Source organism: Pantherophis guttatus, chromosome 1 (genome assembly GCF_059756535.1).
Source record: "Pantherophis guttatus breed Tessera chromosome 1, ASM5975653v1, whole genome shotgun sequence".
NCBI lineage: Eukaryota > Metazoa > Chordata > Lepidosauria > Squamata > Colubridae > Pantherophis > Pantherophis guttatus.
The window spans coordinates 10,330,104-10,350,700 of NC_142063.1; the positions used below are offsets into that span (position 1 = coordinate 10,330,104).

At 46.6% G+C, this 20,597-nt stretch overlaps 1 protein-coding gene across 1 annotated transcript; it reads left to right on the forward strand.

Annotated features, from left to right (window-relative positions):
• Window positions 1-14,268: 14,268 nt before the first annotated feature.
• FEM1A (fem-1 homolog A) lies at window positions 14,269-16,585 on the forward strand. The gene has a single exon (XM_034422710.3). It carries the CDS (start codon window positions 14,499-14,501, stop codon window positions 16,458-16,460), a length of 1,962 nt encoding a protein of 653 aa, XP_034278601.2. The 5' UTR covers window positions 14,269-14,498; the 3' UTR covers window positions 16,461-16,585.
• Window positions 16,586-20,597: the final 4,012 nt, after the last annotated feature.

The window sequence follows — 20,597 nt, forward strand, 5'->3', positions numbered from 1 at the left end:
AGTCGTGGCCAAAATTATGGAAACCTTTTGGGGAAAAGTGTATTTTCTAAAACTAGCTAATAGCACCACTTTTTTTTTTTAGTAGTACCATAAAATTATATATCAATGGAAAGATAATTTAATGAAGAATGTAATGCAATAACTTTATGAAGGATTTGCTATTAGAATAGCAGTTACAGGATAAAGAAGAAAAGTGAAACCCGTAGAAAAAAACGAAGTGTACAAAAATTATCACGTCAGTTAATACTTAGTTGGGTAACCTTTAGCATGAATGACGGACTTACAACGTCTTCCCATGGAGCGAACCAAGTCTTTTAGTTCTGCAGCTGTTTTAATGTGAAACCAAGATTGATGGCTTCTATTAACTGGGTTTTATTGCTGGGTTGCTTCTGACTAGCAAGTCATCGGCTCCATCGATTTTCAATTGGGTTAAGGTCTGGGCTATTCCCAGGCCATTCCAGCAGTGGAATAGGATTATCTTGAAACTCAAAAAAAAAAAAAAAAAAGTGGTGTTATTAGCCATCAAACCTCAAAACACTTTTCCCAAAAGGTTTCCACAATTTTGGCCACTACTGTATATTTTTTTTATTAAGCAGCCTGCAAGAAATAAAGCATGACGACTGCAAGTGATAGGATGAAATAAACCACAGTTTGTCAACTTGCTAATGTTTTTCAGTTACTTCAGTTCCGCTGCAATTGCATCATCAGATCCAACCTAAACCTTGGTTGCATGAATTAAGCCAAGACTTTAAGCTACAATTTGGATTATCAAATCCTAACTTGATCCGTGGTTGTATGAATTAAGCCAAGTTTAAAATAGCCACTTGAAATACAGGTAGTCCTCCACTTATGACCACAATTGAGCCCAACATTCCTGTGGCTGAGTGAGGCAGTTGTTAAAAGTGAGTTTTGCCCCGTTTTGCTGCCTTTCTGGCCACCGTCGTTAAGCGAATCACTGCAGTTGTTAAGTTAGAAACATGGCCATTAAACGAATCCGGCGTCCCCCATTGACTTTGCGCCAAAGGGGATCAAAGGACCCCGGGAACACTGCAACCGTCATATATATGAGTCATTTGCAATGGTCGTAAGTGTGAAAAATGGTCATCAGTTGCTTTTTTTCAGTGCTGTTGCAACTTTGAATGGTCACTAAACGAACTGTTGCAAGTTGAGAACTACCTATAGAATATCAGATATGGTATGCAACGTCTCCAGTATGGGCACGCCGGTAGTGGACGATGGGAGCTGTAACCCATCCGGAAGTGTGGGTTGGGGTGGAACTAGAATCTGTGCTCAATGGAAGCAAAGCACAATCTCCCATTAATTTAATTTACTGATTCCATTTATTTGCAGTATTTCTGTCTCCGCTTCTCTTTCGGAGAAATGTTGCCAAGGTGATGGATGGATTGCAAAATCATAAAGGAAAAACAGAGGGGGGGGGGAAAATACGCCATCAAAAGCAATATCAAAACCGCATTTTTTTTATAAGAAAAAAAACAAAAACTACTAACCGATTGGAAAGGTCAATCTAAAGAGCGTTTATCTTGCCGAGAAGACGAGAAATGTCTCTATGGCATTAAAAGAGGTTTTGCCGAGTTCTTCTTTTAACCCCGGTTTCTCTGCATTTGCTTCTTGATATAAGCCGCTTTCTCCCAAACTGGCATCCTAGGGATGGGTTTTGGACGTCAGAGGTGGGTTTCAGCAGGTTCTGACCAGTTCTGGAGAACGGGTAGCGTGAAATTTTGAGTAGTTCGGAGAACCGGTAGTAAAAATTCTGACTGGCCCCGCCCCCATCTATTCTCTGGGAAGGAATGGAGATTTTACAGTATCCTTCTCCTGCCACACCCACCAAGCCACGCCACGCCCACCAAGCCACACCACGCCCACCAAGCCACGCCCACAGAACCGGTAGTAAAAATTCTGACTGCCCCTGCCCCCATCTATTCTCTGCCTCCCGAGTCCCAGCTGATCGGGAGGAAATGTGGATTTTGCAGTAACCTTCCCCTGGAGTGGGGTGGGAATGGAGATTTTGCACTAACCTTCCCCTGGAGTGGGGTGGGAATGGAGATTTTACAGTATCCTTCCCCTGCCACGCCCACCAAGCCATGCCACGCCCACCAAGCCACACCCACAGAACCGGTAGTAAAAAATTTTGAAACCCCCCACTGTGGGTCAATCATCCTTTCAACAGGGACTACAACACCCATCACCCTTAGCCAGGCTGGTTAAGAATTAGGGAGATTGAAATCCCAATGCATCTTGCTGCGAGGCAATCGCTGGGAAGTGGCTCACAGGATACATTTAAAAAATGTTTAAAGAAATTTAGATTCCGGATATATATATATATATATATATATATATATATATATATATATATATATATATATATATATATTCTTTCTAGCCAGGTTCCACCTACGTAAGCTAAGTTGTTCCACAGCTATTTGAGTCTCCCAAATTGCAGCACAGAGTTGTTGCTTTTCAGCAGGATACAAAAAGCCCAGAAACTTGTGAATGAGACGAATTCTCATTCGTCATCTTCAGGCTGGTGTTCTCGGCTTCGTGCTTCCAGGAGCCGAATAACCAAAGACCTACATACAAACACCCGCGAAAACCTGAGAAAACATATAAAAATGTTTTATATATATCAGAACACTGCCAAGTTCCCACCCAATCAGCTCACACCCCCACTAGCAGTTAAAAGGAAGAGACAGCTGCGATCTCACATTGCTCCTGGAAGCACGAAGCCGAGAACACCAGCCTGAAGATGACGAATGAGAGTTCGTCGAAACGTCGCCAAGACACTTCCAATTTTACGTGGGAGAAGACCCGAATAACCAAAGACCTACATACAAACACCCGCGAAAACCTGAGAAAACATATATATATATATATATATATTTCAGCGGCCAACACTCACGTTGTCCATTTCCCAGCATCCAAAGGGAGGGTATAGAATAAGTGGTGCCTGACTCAATAGTAGTAACTGTGAGAGGGATCTTGGAGTCCTAGTGGGCAACCATTTAGATAGGAGCCAGCCGTGTGCAGCAGCTGCCAAAAAAGCCAACACAGTTCTAGGCTGCATCAACAGAGGGATAGAATCAAGATCACGCGAAGTTTTAAGACCACTTTATAATGTCTTGGTAAGGCCACACGTGGAATATTGCATTCAGTTTTGGTCGCCACGATGTAAAACAGACGTTGAGACTCTAGAAAGAGTGCAGAGAAGAGCAACGAAGAAGATTAGGAGACTGGAGGCCAAAACATAATGGTTGATAGGATTGGGTATGTTTAATTTAATGAAAAAAAAGACTAGGAGTGACATGATAGCAGTCTTCCAATATCTCAGGGGCTGCCCCAAAGAAGAGGGAGTCAAGATATTCTCCAAAGCACCTGCAGGCAGGACAAGAAGCAATGGATGGAATCTATCTAATCAAGGAGAGAAGCAATCTAGAACTAAGGAGAAATTTCCTGACAATTAATCAACCTCCAGAAGTTGTCTGTTTTCCAAAACACTGGAGGTTTTTAAGAAGAACTTGGGCAACCATTCGTCTGAAATGGGATAGGCTTTCCTGCCCGAGCAGGGGGTTGGACTAGAAGACCTCCAAGGTCCCTCCTTCCAACTCTGTTAATTCTATTCACATGTTCACATCCAGCTGCAAGGCAAAGCTTGGCCAGGCTTTTCCCATCATTCCCACGAGTTGCTTCTTGCCGAAGAATCGTTGCTACAGCTGGGCTCGCTCGCTTGAGCAATCTAGATCTCTGCCTTGACGCAACTTGGCTCACTTGCTTGAGCAGCAGAGATTCCCAGCGTTGACCTGTGAGGAGCAAAAAAGCAGACTGGGTCTTGTCCACAAAGGCACTTCCACCTCTTTGCAGAGACCAGAGATTAGACCATGATGGCAAACCTATGGCACACGGTTTCTGGCACGCATGCATGTGTGAAGACCAGCTAGCCGGTGCGCATGCATGCGCCGGAAACCGGAATACCATCTTCCCGGTGCGCGCATGTGGCTGCTCTTCCGGTTTCCGTTACACGCATGCGTGCTCCAGTGGTGGGTTGCCCCCGGTTCACACCGGTTCAATAGAACCGGTAGTAAAACTGGCAGGAGGCTCCGCCCACCGACCCCGACGTCATCAAAACGCTTCTGCGCTCACTTCGCTCAGGCGCACGTGTGGCCCCGCTGCGAACCGGTAGTAAATTTAAGTAGAACCCACCCCTGGCGTGCTCCCATTTCAGCACTCGGTGCCGAAATGGTTGTCCAACACTGGATGAAACTATTCTTAAGAATCGCTGGCCTCCCCACCTTATCTGAAGAGACAGTAACAGTAACAAGAGTTGGAAGGGACCTTGGAGGTCATGTAGTCCAACCCCCTGCTCACGCAGGAGACCTGTACGAGGGATTCGAACCGCCGAACTGCCGACCTTTCTAATCGACAAGCTCAGAGTCTTAGCCACCGAGTGTTGTGGCCCGTATGCGGCCTGTGCAGCTAGCAGCTGATTCTGACAGCGAGGAGGCTGGTGTGGTGCTGCGCCAGCAGCCTGTGCGGCTGGCACTCGAGTCGGACAATGAGGAAGCTGGAGAAAATGTGGTGCCAGAGGCGGGGATTCAGCCAGGGCCTTCAGAACCTCCAGAAGCTCCCATAAGTGAAGAGGAAGAAGAGGAGGAGCCTCTTCTCGATGCACGGGCACGCAGAGCTGCCAAAAGGCAGGAGTGGCTCCTCAGGAGGAGGTCTCCTCGAGAGTAAGGCTTGGGGCTAACTGGCCACTCCCCTAGCCTATTTAAGGAATGACAACGACTGAGGCAATTTGCAGGGAACAACTACGTTCACTCTCCTTCGCGTCCTGATCTTAGTTCTCTTATCAGTTTCCTGCAAATTGCTTCTGGGCTTTCTGCCAACCATAGTAAGATTACTATTATTTATTCTGTGGATTCTTGTAGGCTGCTAAGAAAGTTAATTAACAACCTTTATTTGAAAAAGACTGATTTAATTTAGTAAACGAAGGTTTGTACAGACTTTGTGTGTGCTGCGTTCTTTGGGTCCATAGCTGGGGCAGAACACCAGGCCACCTAGTCAGGCTGATGATTTGATTAAAAGGGTCCCAAACTCCTGTCTCCCAAATTGCAAAATTAAATGAAAGAAATACAGGTCACTCTCACCTTACGGCTGCAATCGAACCCCAAAATCTCCATGGCAAAGCAAGCCAGTTGTTAAGTGAGTAACACAACCGTTAAGTGAATCTGGCCTTCCCCCATTGATGTTGCTTGTCGGAAGGCCGCCAAAGAAGGATTGTGTGACCCCGGCGGGACACTGCAACCGTCATAATTATGAACCCATTGCCAAGCATCTGAATTTTGATCCCGTGAGCATTGTAGGGGATGCTGCGATGGTCGGGTGAAAAAGGTTTCACAAATCCCCTTTTTTCGGTGCTGTTGTTGTAACTTCAAGCGGTCACTAAATGAATGGTTGTAAGTCGAGGAGCACCTCTATCTGTGTTCTGCCCCAGCTACGGACCCCAAAGAACGCAGCGCACACAAACTCTATACAAAGCTTATTTTATTCAAATAACTTAGTCTTTACCAACCAAAGGCTGTTAATGAACTGTCTTAACAGCCTACCAGAATTCTAAGATAAGATAATCAGTCTTACTAAAGTTGGCAGAAAGCCCAGAAGCGATTTTGCTGACACAAAGGAGAGTGAACTGAAGTTGTTCTCTACAGCTTGCTGCAAGTGGCCTTCCTCCTTAAATAGGCTAAGGGAGTGGCCAATTAGCCCCTAGCCTTACTCTCGAGGAGACATCCTCCTGAGGAGCCACTCCTGCCTTTTGGCAGCTCTGCGCACCCGTGCATCGAGAAGAGGCTCCTCCTCTTCGTCCTCTTCACCCATGGAAGCTTCTAGAGGTTCTGAAGGCCCTGGATGAATCCCCGCCTCTGGCACCGCATCTTCTCCAGCCTCCTCACTGTCCGACTCGAGCGCCAGCTACACAGGCTGCTGGCGCAGCACCACACCAGCCTCCTCGTTGTCGGAATCAGCTACAATCTGCACAAGCCGCTGATGGGCCACAATAGTCTAGATGGTCTCCATCAGACAACGGTGAAGCCTGAACACACCAGTTTAAGACCAGAGACAACTAACGTGGCGATTAAATTGTTTGCTCAAAATGTCTCCTCGGCTGATCACGCCGTCCATCTGTTATGCCGCCCGCTAATTTCTATTTGCAAATGCAGATGTGGGCTTTCCTAATTGCACATCATCTGTCGTCACAACAACCTAATTAACATGTCAACGAGAGAACGGGCAACCATACTTTCCTACGCTGGGGCCCGTAATCACGGTTAAATACTGAGTTGTTGTTTATTGTGTACCGGGTTATTAAAAAAACATTGCAACAACTCTCTGGACAAATTCCCCAACTCCTATATTGCGATGCCTAGATTAAGGAGGTTGTGTGAATTGTGCCAGCCTTTCCCCCATAAGTCAAAAGTCCTTGTGCCCAATTAAACTGGGGTATTGTTGAAACCTGTCAGTGTTTTTCCTCCTGATCTTTAAACCAAATGTTTAAAGGTGAGAATCCCTAAGGATGGCAGTTCTCCACATGGTATCTCCCGAATATCTGGATCGCAAAAGGTATATACTTCTCAAACTGGCTAAACAAGAAAAAGTGGAACGCCACAAAACAGCGTTGCTTGAGCTAGGCTAGGCTAGGCTAGGGAAATCCAGAGGTGTTAAAATAGTATTTTTCAACCCAGGCTGCTTTAAGATGAGTGGATGTCAGTTCCCAGAATTCCCCAGCTAGCATAGTTTCAGATGGGTGGACTACAATTCCCAGAATTCCCCAGCTAGAATGGTTCAAAATGGGTGGACTACAATTCCCAACATTCCTCAGCCACCGTGCTTGAAACTGGGTGGATTTCAATTTCCAGAATTCCCTAGACTGCATTCATTCATTCATTCATTCATTCATTCATTTATTTATTTATTTATGGTTAGTTAGTTAAGATTTCTGTGTCACGCATCTCGTCTTTGAACATGCTTGAAGATGGGTGGACTGCAACTCCCAGAATTCCCCAGCTAGAATGGTTCAAAATGGGTGGACTACAATTCCCAGAATTCCCTAGACATCATTCATTCATTCATTCATTCATTCATTCATTCATTCATTCAAGATTTCTGTGTCACGCATCTCGTCTTCGAACATGCTTGAAGGTGGATGGACTTCAATTCCTAGAATTCCCTAGACAGCATTTATTTATTTATTTATTTATTTATTTACTTACTTACTTACTTACTTACTTACTTACTTACTTACTTACTTACTACTTACTTACTTAAGATTTGTGCGTCACACATCTCGTCTTCAAACATGCTTGAAGATGGGTGGATTGCAACTCCCAGAATTCCCCCAACCAGCATCTTAACTAGGACAGGCTCAAAAAATTCAAGATGGAGACCTTAGGCTTAGCCCCCCCCCAAAAAAAAATGCCTGAAAAGACAATCACACCTTTCCATCTGCCATTTTGACTTTTTTGACCTCTTGTGGCCCTCTGTTGTTTGGAGGCCTAGGCCTGTCACTCGGAGGAGCCCTCCCTCCCTCCCGTTCCCATCCTGTGCCAATAAATCCTTAGATTATGGTTTAAAATTGTTCTCCAACGATTGCTTTAAGCACAAGGGCTGAAGTGACGGAGAATTGGGTAGTTATTCAGAATAGCCAGGAAATTGCAGCCTTCTTTGTTGGGAGCAGACAATGGCTGGCATTTGATGGGGGAAAAAAAAGATTAGGCCTCTTGCCACGTTTGAGAGAAGGTCATGTCAAAAGGGGTAATTTCCAATTTTTGGCATCCAATTCTCTCTTTTCTTCTCTTTCTTTCCCACCAGATCTTAATCGATGCCCCCTCTTGGTCTCCACCCAGAGACCTTATTTTCCATATTATATACATTTCGAATCCTTTGAGGTTTTACACGCACAGACAAATCCCTTTCTTTTCCCAAAAACAGACGGTACAGCAGTGTTTCCCAACCGTCGCCATTTTAAGATGCGTGGACTTTAACTCCCAGAATTCCCCCGGTTGCTCTCATGGGAGCAAATGAACTGTACAAATGAATTAAGCGAGTTACTCATCCCTGTCTGTCAGAGCAATGTGAATTCTGGGAGTTGAAGTCCATGTATCTTAATGTGGCTGAGGTCGAAAAAGCATTTGCTGGAGGATTCTGGGAATTGAGGTCCACATATCTTTTGTCATTGCTGAGGCTGAGAACCACTGGCTGGGGAATTCTGGGAGTTCAAATCCACCCCTCTTAAAGCATGCTGGCTGGGGAAGTTGAAGTCCATATATTTTAAAGAATGCTGGTGGGGGGATTCTGGGGGTTTAACTCCACCTATCTTCAGGCATGCTGTTTGGGGAATTCTGGGAATTGAAGTCCACCTATCTTTAAGCATGCTGGCTGGGGAATTCTGGGAGTCGGAGTCCATCCATCTTAAAACTTGCTTGGCAGAGAAATTCTGGGAGTTGAACTCCATCCATCTTAAAGCATGTTGGCTGGGGAATTCTGGGAGTTGAACTCCATCCATCTTAAAGCATGTTGGCTGGGGAATTCTGGGAGCTGAAGTCCACCCAACTTAAAGCATGTTGGCTGGGGAATTCTGGGAGTTGAACTCCATCCATCTTAAAGCATGTTGGCTGGGGAATTCTGGGAGTTGAACTCCATCCATCTTAAAGCATGTTGGCTGGGGAATTCTGGGAGTTGAACTCCATCCATCTTAAAGCATGTTGGCTGGGGAATTCTGGGAGTTGAACTCTATCCATCTTAAAGCATGTTGGCTGGGGAATTCTGGGAGCTGAAGTCCACCCAACTTAAAGCATGTTGGCTGGGGAATTCTGGGAGTTGAACTCTATCCATCTTAAAGTATTCTGGCTGGGGAATTCTGGGAGTTGAACTCCATCCATCTTAAAGCATGTTGGCTGGGGAATTCTGGGAGTTGAAGTCCACCCAACTTAATGCATTCTGGCTGAGGGATTCTGGGAATCAAAAATCACCCATTTTAATGCATTCTGGCTGAGGAATTCTGGGAGCTGAAGTCCAGCCATCTTAAAGCTTCCTTGGCTGAGGAGTTCTGGGAGTCAAAGTCCACCCATTTGAAAGCATGCTGGCTAGGGAATTCTGGGAATTGAAGTCCACCTATCTTTAAGCATGCTGGCTGGGGAATTCTGGGAGTCGGAGTCCATCCATCTGAAAGCTTGCTTGGCGGAGAAATTCTGGGAGTCAAAGTCTACCCATCTTAAAGCATGCTGGCTGGGGAATTCTGGGAGTTGAAGTCCACCAATCTTAATTTTGCTAAATCAAGGGACACCACCTGGAGAATGGCTACCTGCATTCTCTAATCCCAAAGGGAGGGCCAGCTTGCTTCTTCCTCTTTCCGAAGGCACATCTGGGAGTTGGGGGGGCTCCCACAGCCTCACCCCAAAGAAACAAGTGAGGGTCCTGAACGGCCTGGAGAGGGATGGGAAGCCGGAGGGAAAGGAGAAAAAGGCCCATGAGTCATCCCGGGAATTAAATGGATGCAGTTCTTATTAATGGACACTCGAGATAAAAGTAGGACCGCATCTCTCGATGCCATGGCAACGTGGCAGGGACCAGTCGACCTTCCTTGCCAGGTTGTTCGTACTAAAAGCCCTCCATCACGTCCCTTGAAACCCACTTTGGAATCTAGACACCGGCTGCCCCCGCCAGGTGTGGCATCTGGGTTTCTCGGATTCCCACACCCATTATGCCCAGCAGCCCCGTGCTTGGGAGGCACACCATCTCCTGCTCATCGCCCCCGTCTTCAGGTCTCTTTTGATCCGTATTGAGAAAATGGATCTCTTCAATCACGGTACGCGTGACTGAGTGAAGAAAAAAAAAAAATGAAGAGCCTTGGTGGCGCAGCAGACTAAAGTGCTGTTAAGTAGCACCAGCTGCCTGCAATTACTGCAAGTTCAAATCTCACCAGGCTCAAGGTTGACTCAGCCTTCCATCCTTTCTAAGGTAGGTAAATTGAGGACCCGGATTGTGGGGGCAATAAGCTGACTTTGTATAAAAAAGAACACCGCTTAGGGGGGGCCCGAAAGCCCTACTAAGTAGGTATCTACAAAAGTATGAAGGTTATTGCTTAATGCATTGTAAGCCGCCCTGTATCTCCGGAGAAGGGTGGCATATAAATCGAACCAATAAATAAATAAATAAATAAATAAATAAATAAATAAATAAATAAATAAATAAATAAATAAATAAATAAATAAATAAATAAATAAATAAATAAATAAATAAATAAATAAATAAATAAATAAAATAGCAGGCAGAATTCGTGATGTATCTCCCAAATAAACAGGGAGAATAAACAAACAATATGTGCTGATATAATGTTTTTTATTTAAAACACGTGTATATATGGCCTCCTCCCTCATTGTCAAACACTGGGCAGCTTACAATTGAAAATAAAATAATGTATACATATATACCCAATGTATTTCGATCAATCAGAATGGAGCTCGAAGGGACCCTGGAGGTCTTCTAGTCCAACCCCCTACTCAAGCAGGAGACTCTATATCATTTCAGACAAGTGGCTGTCCAGTCTCTTCTTCAAAATTTCCAGTGTTGGAGCATCCATAGCTTCTGGTGGCAAGCTGTTCCACTGGTTAATTGTTCTCACTGTCAGAAAGTTTCTCCTTAGTTCTAGGTTGCTTCTTTCCTTGATTAGTTTCCACCCGTTGCTTCTTGTCCTGCCTTCAGGTATTTTGGAGAATAGCTTGACCCCCTTCTCTTTGTGGCAACCCCTCAAATACTGGAAGACTGCTATCATGTCTCCCCTAGTCCTTTTCTCTAGACTAGACATGCCCAATTCTTGCAACTGTTTTTCATATGTTTTTGTCTCCAGCCCTTTAATCGTCTTAGTTTCTCTTCTTTGCACTTTTTCAAAAACAATAAAAGCAATAATCCCCCAAATAGGAAAAAATTGAATATCGTTCCATTATGCATCCTCAAGTTGGTCTTGACAGCTAGCGACCATGTAAATAGATATTATGGATTCAGGATTTTATTTTAATATATCATTTTATTCTATTTTATTTTATTTATTATGCTGCCCATCCTTCCCTCCCTCCCTCTGTCTATATACCAATAGTCCTTGTCTTATGACCACAAATGAGCACAAAATTTCTGTTGCTAGGCAAGACATTTGTTAAGTGAGTTATGCCCCATTTTACGACTTTTCTTGCCACAGTTGTTTAAGTGAATCATTGCAGTTGTTGTTAGAAACATGGTTGATAAGTGAATCTGGCTTCCGCAATGACTTTGCTTGTGTTATGGCCCACCAGTGGCCTGTGTGTCACTGCGTTTTTGTATTTACCAGCTGAGCTCATTATTTCTGGACTGTCAGACTTTCTGTAGCTTGCCAAAATTTCTTATCGGTAAGCTAACTACGTGTATCCGCATTCCTTTCTTTCTACTTCACACTTTTCTTTCTTCTCTTGCCAAGACAAGTCCGGCTGCTGAGAAGTAGCCAATAGGAACTTTGTAAAAATGTAACAATTTAATTATTTTAGATACCGGTAGTTAGATGTTTTATTTTCTTTACAATAAATATGAGTTTATTAGAAGATGTATTCCGGTTTTATTTTTCAAAGTATACACAAGGAAAGTGCCACAATCCAGGCAATTACCTCAGGAAGGTAACGGGGCTAATTGCCTCCGACAGTGAGGAGGCTGGTGTGGTGACTCGCCAGCAGCCTGTGCAGCTGGCACCCGAGTCAGACAATGAGGAGGCTGGAGAAGATGTGGTGCCAGAGGCGGGAATTCAGCCAGGGCCTTCAGAACCTCCAGAAGCTCCCTTAAATGAAGAGGAAGAAGAGGAGGAGCCTCTTCTCGATGCACGGGCGTGCAGAGCTGCCAAAAGGCAGGAATGGCTCCTCAGGAGGAGGTCTCCTCGAGAGTAAGGCTTGGGGCTAATTGGCCACTCCCCTAGCCTATTTAAGGAATGACAACGACTGAGGCAATTTGCAGGGAACAACTTCGTTCATATTCCTTCGCGTATTGACTCCAGAAACATCTGATCGGCTCTTGCTTCTCTCTTGTCATTTTTCCTGCAAATTGCTTCTGGGCATTCTTCCAACCACAGTAAGCTTACGGTTAACTGAAAGATTGTGCCTCAGAATTGAGTTATTATTCCTTGGACTCTTGTCGGCTGTTAATGAAGTTAAATTAGCAGCCCTTGTTCAGAAAAGACTGATTTAAACTGTACTTGTGTTTGAACAACTACTAAGAAAGCTCATTAGTAGTCCTTAATTAGTAAACTAAGGTTTGTACGGACTTTGTGTGTGCTGCGTTCTTTGTGGTCTGTAGCTGGGGCAGAACAGCTTGTCAGAAGGTCACAGAAGGTGACCACCTGACCCTTGGACACTGCAACCCTCATAAACACATGGTAGTTGCCAAGCATCTGAACAAACAGGAAGCAGCAGGTGAAGCTAAACAGAATCCCATCAGATACCTGTACAATTAGCACAGGTGCCCCCCAAAGCTGTGTGCTCTCTCCACTTCTCTCTGTATACAAACGACTGCATCTCAGACAATCCATCTGTTAAACTACTGAAGTTCGCAGATGACACAACAGTGATCAGTCTCATTCAAGACAATGATGAATCCGCATAGAGACGGGAGGTTGAACAACTAGCCTCGTGGTGCGACTGGAACAATCTGGAACTGAACACACTCAAAACCGTAGAAATGGTGGTGGACTTTAGGAGAAACCCTCCCCTGCTTCCACCTCTCACAATACTAGACAACACAGTAGCAACAGTAGAGGCCTTCACATTTCTAGGCTCTACCATATCGCAAGATCTAAAATGGACACCCAACATCAAAAATGTCATCAAAAAAGCCCAACAAAGAATGTTCTTTCTGCGCCAACTCAGGAAGCTCAAACTGCCCAAGGAGCTGCTGATCCAGTTCTACAGAGGAATTATTGAGTCTGTCATCTGCACCTCCATAACTGTCCGGTTTGACTCTGCAACCCAACAAGACAGACACAGACTTCAACGGATAGTTAGAACTGCAGAAAAAACAATGGCTACCAATCTGCTTTCCATGGAGAACCTGTATACTGCATGAGTCAAAAGAGGGCTGTGAAAATATTTACAGACCCCTCGCATCCTGGACATAAACTGTTTCAACTCCTACCCTCAAAACGACGCTATAGGGCATTGCACACCAGAACAACGAGACACAAGAGCAGTTTTTTCCCGAACGCCATCACTCTGCTAAACAAATAATTCCCTCAACACTGTCAAACTATTCACTAAGTCTGCATTACTATTACTATTAACCTTCTCATCGTTCCTACCACCCATCTCCTCCCACTTATGACTGTATGACTGTAACCTTGTTGCTGGTATCCTTACGACTTATATTGATAATGTTTCCTGATTGCTTATTTGTACCGTATGACTATCATTAAGTGTTGTACCTTATGATTCTTGATGAACGTATCTTTTATGTACACTGAGAGCATATGCACCAAAACAAATTCCTTGTGCGTCCAATCACACTTGGCCAATAAAAAAATCTAATTCTAATTCTAATTTTGATCATATGACCATAGGGATTCTGCAACGGTATTAAGAGTGAAAACAGTCATGTCGTATTTTTTCAATACTGTTGTAACTTTGGACGGTCACTAAACAAATTGCTGTAATTTGAGGACTTGTAAATATTCCAATCTCAGTCTTGGTGGAGCAAATCGAGGCTGTAAATATTGGGATGGCCAGTAGAGGGCAGAGAAAGGTTGGAGATTTGGATGTGTTTCTGCTGCCCTCTAGCGGCTAGCCAGGTAATTGCACCCAAAGGCCAGTTTATATATTGAATGGTATCTGTAATCATTAAGGTTAGCCTGGAGGTGGCACGTATTTTTTTTAATCAGAAATATATATTTTTAATTAGAATGTAAGTGCATCCACCAGCAGACTAAAGTAAACAAACTCCATTTCCCAGAAGCCAGCTCACCTACTCCGACGCTCCCTCTCTCTCCCCCCCCGCCGCTCGTTCCCACAAGCCTCTGCTTCCTTCAACCCCTTTCTGGGAAACTGAGTTTCCTTCCTAGAGTGAAACCCAGCCGCCTCTAAGCAAAGCCCTCGCTTCTTTGAACTACCCTTCCCGAAAGCCCTCGCCGAAAACCCTTCTCCCCCCCCCCCCAGCCTCTTGGTTCGCCTTTCTCTCGCCGGCTATCCTTCCCTGCGCTTCTTGGGAAACGTAGTTGACGAGCGGCCCTGCGGGCTTCGAAAGCGGGCCTGCGCGCGCGCGCGTCCAGACTACCAGTCCCGGCGTTCCCTTCGCCCGGCGGGAAGGCCCGCCATTTTGTTTTTCGCCTCAAGAGTGCTCAAGATGGCGGCGCCGGTATCTGAGGCGACGAGCGGCCTGTCAGCGCGGGCCGTCCCGGGAAGGCCTTGGTAGTAGTCGCGGCGGGCGCCGCCATGGACCTGCGCCTGGCCGTGTACAACGCGGCCCGGGAAGGGAAGCTGAAGCTGCTGCAGAAGCTGCTAGGCGGCCGCGGCCGGGAGGAGCGTCAGCGTCTGGCGGCGGGCCCTGGCGGCGCGGAAGGCCCGCCGTTGCTGATCGCTTCCCGCCACGGTCACCGCGAGGTGGTGGAGTACCTGGTGGACCACTGCGGCGCGCGGGTGGGCGCGGGCGGGTCGGTGCGCTTCGACGGGGAGACCATCGAAGGGGCTCCGCCGTTGTGGGCCGCCGCCGCCGCCGGGCACCTGCCGGTGGTGCGGAGCCTGCTGGAGCGCGGCGCCTGCGTCAACCAGACCACGCTGACCAACTCGACGCCGCTGAGGGCGGCCTGCTTCGACGGGCACCTGGCCGTGGTGCGCTACCTGGTGGGCGAGTGCGGCGCCGACCTGGAGGTGGCCAACCGCCATGGCCACACCTGCCTGATGATCGCCTGCTACAAGGGCCACGCCGACATCGCCCGCTACCTGCTGGAGAGGGGAGCCGAGGTCAACCGACGCAGCCTGAAGGGCAACACGGCCTTGCACGACTGCGCCGAATCCGGCAGCTTGGAGATCCTTCGCCTGCTGTTGGCTCGCCGGGCACGGATGGAGCGGGACGGCTACGCCATGACCCCGCTGCTGGCCGCCAGCGTCACCGGGCACGCCAACATCGTGGAGTTCCTCATCCGGGGAGCGCTGGAGGAACCCCAAAGCCGGGATGTCGAGGAGGAGGAGGAAGAGACAGAGGATCGGCAAGGAGAGGAAGAGGAGGAGGAGGAAGAGACCGGCGAATCCCACGTCTACTGCACCCGAGAGGCCGCGGTGGAGGCGCTGGAGCTGCTGGGCGCCACCATGGTGGACAAGAAGCGCGACCTGCTAGGCGCTCTGAAGCATTGGCGCCGGGCGATGGAGCTGCGTCTCCGAGGGGGCGAAGGTCTCTCCAAACCGGAACCTCGGCAGCGGGTGCTGGCTTACGACTACGCCCAAGAAGTCAGCAGCATGGAGGAGCTGGAATCGCTCATCACGGATCCGGATGAGATGAGGATGCAGGCTTTGTTGATCCGAGAACGTATCCTGGGACCGTCTCACCCGGATACCTCGTATTATATCCGCTACCGGGGGGCCGTCTATGCTGATTCGGGCAACTTTGAACGGTGCATTAACCTGTGGAAGTACGCCTTGGAAATGCAGCAGGGCAACCTGGAGCCCTTGAGTCCGATGACGGCCAGCAGCTTCCTCTCCTTTGCTGAGCTCTTCTCGTACGTGCTGCAGGACCACTCGAAGGGCGCTTTAGGGACTCAGCTGGGTTTCTCTGACCTCATGGTGGTTCTGAGCAAAGGGGTCCGCGAGGTTGAGAGGGCCCTCCAGCACCGGAAAGACCCGGTGGCGGACGCTTCCCAGTTCACCAAAGCCCTGGCCATCATCCTCCACTTGGTCTTTTTGCTGGAAAAAGTGGAATGCTCGCCTGAGCAGGAGCATCAGAAACGCCAAACCATCTACCGCTTGCTGAAGTGTCACCCCCGAGGCAAGAACGGCTTCACCCCGTTGCACATGGCGGTGGACAAGGACACAACCACAGTGGGCCGCTACCCGGTGGGGAAATTCCCCTCTCTCCATGTGGTGAACCTCCTGCTGGAGTGCGGGGCTGACCCAGACAGTCGGGATTACGACAACAACACCCCGCTGCATGTGGCTGCCCGGAACAATTGCCCCCTCATCATGACCACCCTAATGGAGGCCGGAGCTCATATGGATGCGACCAATGCTTTCAAACAGACGGCCTACGAGCTCCTTGACGAGAAGCAGCTCACCAAGGCCATGATGCAGCCTTTTAATTACATCACCTTACAGTGCCTTGCGGCCCGAGCGCTGGATAAACACAAGATCCCTTATAAGGGTTTCATCCCCGAAGAATTGGAAGCCTTCATTGAGCTGCATTAGCCAAGAAGGACTCTACTCCCTACTGGCCTCTTCCTAGACCTGTTGCAGCTGGCAGGGAGAGGACTTAGATTCGTGGTCTTCCTGGGGTCTGGATTTTAAAAGCTTTGGTTTGCACTTGGCCAGCTTATATGGTCTCTGTCTTTCTTCTGTCCGGCCCCTGACAGGAAGAAGGCGTCTTTTGCCCAAACGCACAAGTGGCCTCGCTCTCTGGGATCTTTTTAAGTAGATGACAGGCTCAACTGCAGTGTTTCCCAACTTTGGCCACTTTAAGACGGGTGGACTTCAACTCCCAGAATTCTGGGAGTTGCAGTCCATTCATCTTACAAGGTTGATAAACACTGCCTTACTCCTCTATGGGTCTGTCCCTAATCTGCCTTTGAAAGTCCCCCTCGAATTTTTCTCCCTGGCCTTCCAGACAAAGCCAAGGAGTTGAATTTAATACCCTTCTCATTTTACATTAATTGACTCCCCTTTTGGGACATTGTCCAAAGGAAAAAAAAAAAAGTTGGCTAGATTCAGCTTTGAGGCAATGGGCTGACCCATTGCCTCAAAGTTCCTCCAATCTTTTCTCAGCCTGCCCCGTCTTCTTTGTGTTCCTGTGAGAAGTGGGAAAATAGAGGGGGGGGAGTGGATCTGATTTCGTGACCGGCCCCATAGTGGCCATGTGCAAGATAGATGAATGTTTTGCATGGCCTGCTTTCAGCTTGCACGTTGGGTGAGCTTTTTAAGTTCTTCCATTTTGCATCCTTTTTTTTCGAAGACGTAAGAATGGGCTAAGGCAAACCCACCAAGTCTTAACAATGTTCTTTTGTTCAGCTCAACCTTGTAACTTAAGGTGGGGGGGGGTGTGAGAAAGGGACAGTCTTCATTTTGAGCAGCAGGCTATTTGCTTCTTTGCATGGTTGATCCAAGCTGGGTGCAGTGAGGTTTGGTTTTTTGGTGCCCCCTCCCCACCCCTGGATTTTTCTTGGCTTCGACTGTCTCTTAACATCGGCTCAGATTTTGCAGGCTGTTTTCAAAGCTGGTGGTAATAATTGTATTTTTATTTGGCTGCTGGTTTTTCTTGTCAGCGGAGTGAGGCCTGCACCGTAGGCAGACCAGGCTGTAAAAGGTTCCCTAGATTGTGAAATTTAATCCAGCCATTTCTTTTTCCTCTCCAGAAAAGAGAAACGGTATTGATTTTGACCCAATCACTGGCAAAAAACTGTGTTCGTTTATACCAGAGGTCTCCAAACACAACCACTTTAAGACTGGCGCACCAACTCCCAGAATTCCTCAAACCCCCATGCTGGCTGAGGAATTCTCAGAGTTGAAGTCCACCAATCTTAAAGCTGCCAAGTTTGGAGACACCCCCCTCCCCCTCAATTTATGTCTTCCTGGCTGGGAATGCCCCCAGTTTTCCTGGAAGGGCTTAAAAACAGGAGGTGATTGGGTGATATTTCATTGTCCAGAATTATCTCTTTGCCGCCTCCGTAAAGGTTAAGGCACAGATGCTTTTTAAAATCTCCCAGAAGCCAAAGAAAATGTGCTGAAAACCTATTTTGCACTGTGGGCCTGCCCAGGTTTACTTCCAATTAAAAATCGTGCCTAATAACCCACCAAATAGATAAAGAGGCGAGTTAAATGCTTACACTGTGGCTTCCCAGTTTCTTCACATGTCCTCGCCTTCCTTAACTCTTCAGGGGAGGCGGGCATCGAAAACCAGAAATTTATTCATCCCTGCAAGAAGTGGGTTGCAACTTGAATTCTTAGTATTAGTCGCTTCACCCCCTCGACTTGGCTATCAAGCGATGATTTTTAAATTATTATTATTATTATTATATTATTATTATTATGTAAAGGGCAGAAATGGATGTCGAAGGATCGATGAATAGGTCACAAACACACACCTTTACTCAAGAGTTGATTCTTTTTGGTGTGTCCTGTAAATAATTCTATGCAGATGAGCAGTTGAGGTTGAGGTTGCATTAGGCAAGAGAAAAATGGTGGCAAGATGAGTGAGTGGACGGACGGATGGAGGGAGGGACGGACAGACAGATAAAAATGACTTGAAGGGATTGAGAAGGCCTGATGTTTGCGTTCGAATCTTGAAGGACCTTTTTTGTCCCTTCTCTCAGGGTCTACCTCACGTACCAACTGTGTTAACGGCAGATGTTTGGAGCGGTTGTAAGATGGCCGTGGCTGTTGGTGGCTGCATGACTTCTGGACCATCTTAACTCTTCATAGTAGCGGGACAGGTGAAGGTCAGAGGAGGTTGAAGTAAAAGAGGCCGTCATTATCTTTGGTGCTTGCTTATGTCCAGATAGACTTTTTTTTTTTTTTTTCCAGATCAAACAAACCCATCCCGGGTTATCTGGAAGTGTTTCGAAGAGCCTTTCTCAGCCTCGGGAACTTTTAAGAAGGGTGGACTTCCGTATGACTGACTGGCTGAGGAATTCCGGGAGTTGAAGTCCACCCTTCTTATAAAAATTCCTGAAGTTGAGAAACACTGCTTCAGAGGTCTTCCTTCAAAAAAAAAAAAAAAAAAGACTTGGTTAAACGGCCTATCAGCCGGACGTAGGTTTTGATGACTGTCTCACAAAAGAGAGAAATTGAATTGATCAGACCAAAAAGTTTCAGAATGTAGAGTTTCCCCCCCAGTTAATCTGATAATCGTTCTCTCTGGGGTGAGCCTCCGTCGGAGGCGTCATTTCAATCCGATGGCCTCCGTAGTTTTAAGAGATTGGCGTTCTCTTCGAATCCATCTCTAATTTCGTTCTGCTTTGAAGCAGAAAAGGGATGGGGGGGGACAGTATCAGGTGATGCTGGAGGGTGCTAACAGATGTTGCTTTGTTTTTCTCTTGGACATCAAAGGAGCAAAAAAAAAAAAACAACCCTCCCCAATCCTGCTTTAGATTCCTGGTTTGGGCAGGGTGGAACGGCAAATGGCCAATATTTTGTGTTTGTGTGCGGATGTGTTTGGAGAACCATTTCTGCACCTTCACACAGCCCAGGGATAACAAGATGCAGAGGTCTTAAATTGCCTTGCATAGTTTTTCAGCCTCTGCAGCTTTAAGATGATTGGACTTCAACTCCCAGAATTCCCCAGCCAGCACAACTGTGCTGGCTGGGGAATTCTGGGAGTTGAAGTCCAAACATCTTAAAACTGCAGAGGTCGAGAAACTGCTGCTTTAGGGGCTCAAGAGAACTACAGAAACCTCAGGTTGTTTTCTTTCCTCCGTGGATTTTGCAGCTTTGCGTTCTTGCAGTGTTAAAAGCAAACAACAATATTAGCGGGTAAAGCAAAGGAAGTTTCAGGTTACCGTTTTTTTTTTCTTTTTTTGTTTTGTTGCAAAGAATGGAGTTGATTTGGCAATCTTGGCAGAAAAAAAAAATGCACAAGCAGCGTATGCTACACTTGAGAGCCAGCCTTCTTAACTTGAAGTAAATAAAGTTATACTGACAGTGAAAATCAAGAAGAAAATGTCATGCTGCTAAAAAAAATACACAATTGTGTCTCTGACTCTTGTTCGTTTTCATATGGGCGTGTGGCTAGATAAACAGGTAGTCCTCCACTTAATGACTGTTTGAGTCTGGAATTATGGTCATAAGTCATGCCGGTCATTCAGCGGGTCGCCACATAACTGATTTTCCCACCTTTTTTTATGACAATTGTTAAGGGAATGCGGCAGTCATAAAGCAAACAGGGCAGTCGTTAAGCAGATCCATTGTTCACAATGGGTGTTTTTAGCTGGAGACAATGGTTTTTGCAAATTGTGGTTGTGTGATTGTGGGACACTGTAAATGCCAGCCAGTTCCCAAGCACCCAAAATGTGATGATGGGAGGGGCCATCAGAATTTCAAATCTGGGTTGTAAGTAACTCTGGGGAAGTCTGCTGTAACTACGAGCCGTCATAAGTCGAAGACTACCTATATGTGGTGACATTTTTGAGCCTGAGAAAGACACCTGCGTTTCTTCATAGTTTGGCATTTATGGGGGGGGGGGAAACGAGTTACAAATGGAAGAACCTTGTAGCGGGATCAGATTCTTTGGGACTACGTCATGTAGTCCACTCATTTGGTAATAAAATGCCTGCAAGAAAAAAAAAACCCAGTTCAGAGCACCAAGGAGCCCACATTCAACATTGAGCTATCAAT